The sequence below is a fragment of the Primulina tabacum genome, chromosome 12 (genome assembly GCF_025594145.1).
Source record: "Primulina tabacum isolate GXHZ01 chromosome 12, ASM2559414v2, whole genome shotgun sequence".
NCBI lineage: Eukaryota > Viridiplantae > Streptophyta > Magnoliopsida > Lamiales > Gesneriaceae > Primulina > Primulina tabacum.
Window position 1 is genome coordinate 17596728 of NC_134561.1, and position 4035 is coordinate 17600762.

At 44.6% G+C, this 4035-nt stretch overlaps 1 protein-coding gene across 1 annotated transcript; it reads left to right on the plus strand.

The window, feature by feature from the left end:
* The first annotated feature begins 781 nt into the window (after positions 1-781).
* On the plus strand, positions 782-2963 carry LOC142520238 (uncharacterized). Its single transcript, XM_075623242.1, has 3 exons — positions 782-1916; positions 2123-2311; positions 2935-2963. Exons 1-3 carry the CDS (start codon positions 782-784, stop codon positions 2961-2963), a joined length of 1353 nt encoding a protein of 450 aa, XP_075479357.1.
* The last annotated feature ends 1072 nt before the right edge of the window (positions 2964-4035 follow it).

Below are 4035 nucleotides of genomic sequence, written 5' to 3' on the forward strand. Positions count from 1 at the left end.
ATTGTGTTGTCCCGATCTTTTGAAACAAGAAAAGATTTGTGATATTCACCTCTAAACGATTAACACTTAGCAACAAATATCAACGATGATAACAATCGAATTTCATACGAACCTTCAAAGAACTTGTTTTGACAATCCGTGCGAAAAACAATCGACAAACGCCACAAAGATTCAATCTTTGATAAGTTTGATTTGATTTTGAACAAAGCTTTAAAAGCCTTGAGAATTGAGAGAAACTCCTCAAAATATTTTTATCAATCGGAATTATTTCGTTCATGTCTATTACAATCATTATATAACCAATAAAACATGCAAAAAAGTAGTGTAAAAAGTCATAAAGAACGTTGTGAACAATTTCTACACGGCAGGGCGCGCGGCTGCGCATGATCTCGCGCGGTGGCGCGCGAGATTCTGTCCATGCACGCGGTAGCGCCAAATCACGCGCGGATGCGCGCGAATGGGCGCGCGCGGCTGCGCCAAATCACGGCGGTGGCGTGCGCATGGGCGCTTGCGGCTGCGCCACTTGTGGCGCGGTGGCGCGCCTAGTGCTGCTTCATGCGCGTGGCTGCGCCGCTTCACCCGCGCGTACTACTGTCCTCATGATCATTTAGTACTTGAATAACATTCCAAATACTTCCATCTTTGTGCCCATGTTCACCAAGCTTCTCTACTTTATACACCCAACTTGTAGGACTTCCTTGATAGCTTTTCATGAGTCCTTGAAGTGCTTCTTTAAACTTCTTACTACGTCCCCTAGTTATAGATCCTTCGGGCAACTCCAATGACTCTCTTGCCTTCTTTGGTGCTTGACCAACCACGTTTGCATCAGGTTAAGCTGGCATTGAGAATCGATTCCCGGGTGACAAATAATGAGGCTGAATATGAAGCTGTTCTTGCCGGCATCAAAGCTGACCGGGAAGTTGGAGCTTCTAGGATCATTATTTACTATGATTCACAGTTGATTACACAACAGATCAAGGGTTTTTATGAGGCTAAAGATGATAGGATGCTCAAATATCTACAGCTCATCAAAGCCCAGTCAAAAGTCTTTGTGGATTGGAGTATTGAACAAATACACCGGGAAGAAAATAGTGAAGCAGATGCTTTGGCAAAAATGGCTTCTTCTCTGTCAGAAGCCAGTACCCGGGAAGTACTACATGTTTCCCGGCTAGTCCTCTCCGCAGAAGAAGAAACACTGCTAACACCTGAGGACTCCTGGATGACATCCCTGATAAAGTTCATTGTAAACAATGAATTACCTGAAGACAAAGTCCAGGCCCAGAAGATCAAGAGACAAGCTCTCAGGTTTGCTCTCTTAAATAATATCTTGTACAGGAGATCATTTGAGGGACCCATATTAAAATGCTTACCTGTGGGGGAGGTAGATTATGTCCTCCGGGAAATTCATGAAGGGTGCCGCCGTGAACATCTTGGAGGAATATCTTTGGCCTGGAAGACAATGCTTTCCGGATTCTGGTGGCCAACTATTAGCCAGGTCTCTTCCCGGGTGGTACGGGCTTGTGAAGGATGTCAGCATCACTCAAACTTTCAGCACAGTCTTGCCACCCTTATGAAGCCTATCTGGGCATCTTGCCCTTTTGACCAGTGGGGTATGGACATCGTCGGTCCTTTTCCTATCGCCCGAGCTCAAAAGAAATTTTTGCTGGTAGCTGTGGACTATTTTTCTAAGTGGGTAGAAGCCGAGCTCCTGGCCAAAATTACTGAGCAAGAGGTCTTGAAATTCCTGTGGAAGATATCAGATAATGGAAGACAGCTTCAGGGAAAAGAGATTACATCCTGGTGCCGAGAGATGAAGATCACTCAGTCTTTCACCTCTGTTTTCTATCCTCAAGCTAGTGGCCAAACAGAGGTTGAGAATAGGATTCTTGTGCAAGAATTGAAAACTAGGTTGCAAGGTAAAGGAAAAGACTGGGTGGAAGAGTTGCCTAGTGTTCTTTGGGCATACAGAACTACTCCCCGGGCACCTACTCAAGAAACTCCTTTCAACTTGGTATATGGTTCTGAAGCAGTCCTTCCGGTTGAAATTGGGCAATCATCTGCCCGGGTAGAATCTTACCAAATGACAATGATAGTATTAGGGCCATGGAATTGGACCTTGTAGAAGAGAAGAGAGAGCAAGCTTTGATTCAAATGGAAGCATATCGAGGCCGGGATATGAAATCTTATAACAAGAAAGTTCGAATCCGAGACTTCCAATTAGGGGATCTGGTCATGAAGAAAATTAATCTGGCAGGAGATGTTGGAAAGCTGGAAGCTCGATGGGAAGGACTTAATAAAAATAACCCGAAAGGTTAGCTTGGGAGCTTTCTATCTGGAAGATGCCAAAGGACGATCTCTCAAAAGGCCTTGGAATGTATTTAATTTAAAGAAGTATTATTCTTGACAGATGTAATTTTTATTTGAAGATATAATGAAGAATCTATTTTCTCCAGAAGTATTGTACATCTAGTTATTATTTACCTGGGAGGTACAAAGCCCCGGTTAATTAAAAGCCCAAGGCACTACACCCTGGCTCGAGGAACCACACCACGACCATTAAAAGCCCAGGGCACTACACCCTGGCTCGGGGAACCCCACCTCGACCATTAAAAGCCCAAGGCACTACACCCGGGCTCGAGGAACCGCACCTCGACCATTATAAGCACAGGGCACTACACCCTGGCTCGGGGTACCACACCTCGATCATGCCAAATCCTGAAATATGCTCCCTTGTCTTGTTTTTGCATTTTGGTTATACAAACACGGGTTTTATATCCTGGCTTCGGGATTCTAATTCTCGATCATTCACCAAGTACAGGGCATTTTATTCATTACAGTGATCAAAATCCCGACTACTTATTCGAAGTCACCGATTAGTTTTCAACACTTAGAATTTTTTGTGTTTATTATATCACGATCAATTTCATTATTCAGGTATTGGAAATTTGCCTAAGACATTATGAGAGGCACAAAAAGTAAAGGAAATTCAAGAGAAATAAAATTGAATTAACAAAACCCCGAGGACGTGGGTTACCGAGGAAATAAAAGTAAAAATGGAAAAGATACAATCCTACTCTAAGTTTATTAAATTAGGCTGCTCCCCGGCTTCACCCTCTGGAGTCTTCCCGGCCTCTACTTTAGCTGCATCGTCCTTGGGAAGGGAGTCGATGGCTTTATCAATGTCCAATAAATTCTCTTTATCAGCAGGAAGAAGGCCCTCCTCCTCAAACTGCTCTCGGTATTTTTCAAAACCGACATTAAAGTAGTCATAGGACTTATCTACAACAGCCGCTTTTAATTCTGGAGACTGGAGGAAGGAAGCCTTCCATTTATCTTTACTGTACTCAGCCAGGACCAAGGCGTTTTCAGCTCTCTCCGCTCGGGTTTACTGTACCTCTATCTGCTCGGATAAAGAGTGATTTCTTGACTCCAAGGCAGATACAGTACCCTGCAAAGTCTCTTCTCGGATGAGGCCTTCATTAATATTGTCCCTGGCATTCTCCAGCTGCCGGTTGGCTTCGTTGAGGGAAGCCCGAAGGCTAGCAACCTCTTCTTCATGGGCAGTTTGAGCCCGAGTAAGCTCTCCTTGAACCAGCTCATGAAGCTCTCGAGCAACCCGGGCCTGATAATTCTTTACACATGCTGTTGCAGCCACCTCTTCAAAGGCTGCCACTAGCATTTGAACACCTTGAACAAAAGGGGTTAGAAAAAAAAAAGAAATAGAGAAAAAGGAGAAAGAAGGCTTACGAAAAGGAGCCGATTCGAGCCATTGAAAAATTTGGCGGATGGCCCAGAGCTCTTCAAAAAGGCCTCCTCTGCAGGAATCAGCATCTGTTTAAGGAGGTGGACTCTGGTTGGAGTAGCTCCTTCCGAGAAAATACTGGCCCGGGTTGGATGGCCAGGTTGAAGCAACACTTGCTATGGTTGGTTTTGAGTAGAAGGAATGGTAGATTGAGTGGTTTTGGGAGGTGACCTGCTTTCCCTCCCTGTTGCTTTCCAGCAAAACCAGTTCCGGGCTTGTTATAGCCTTTCGCT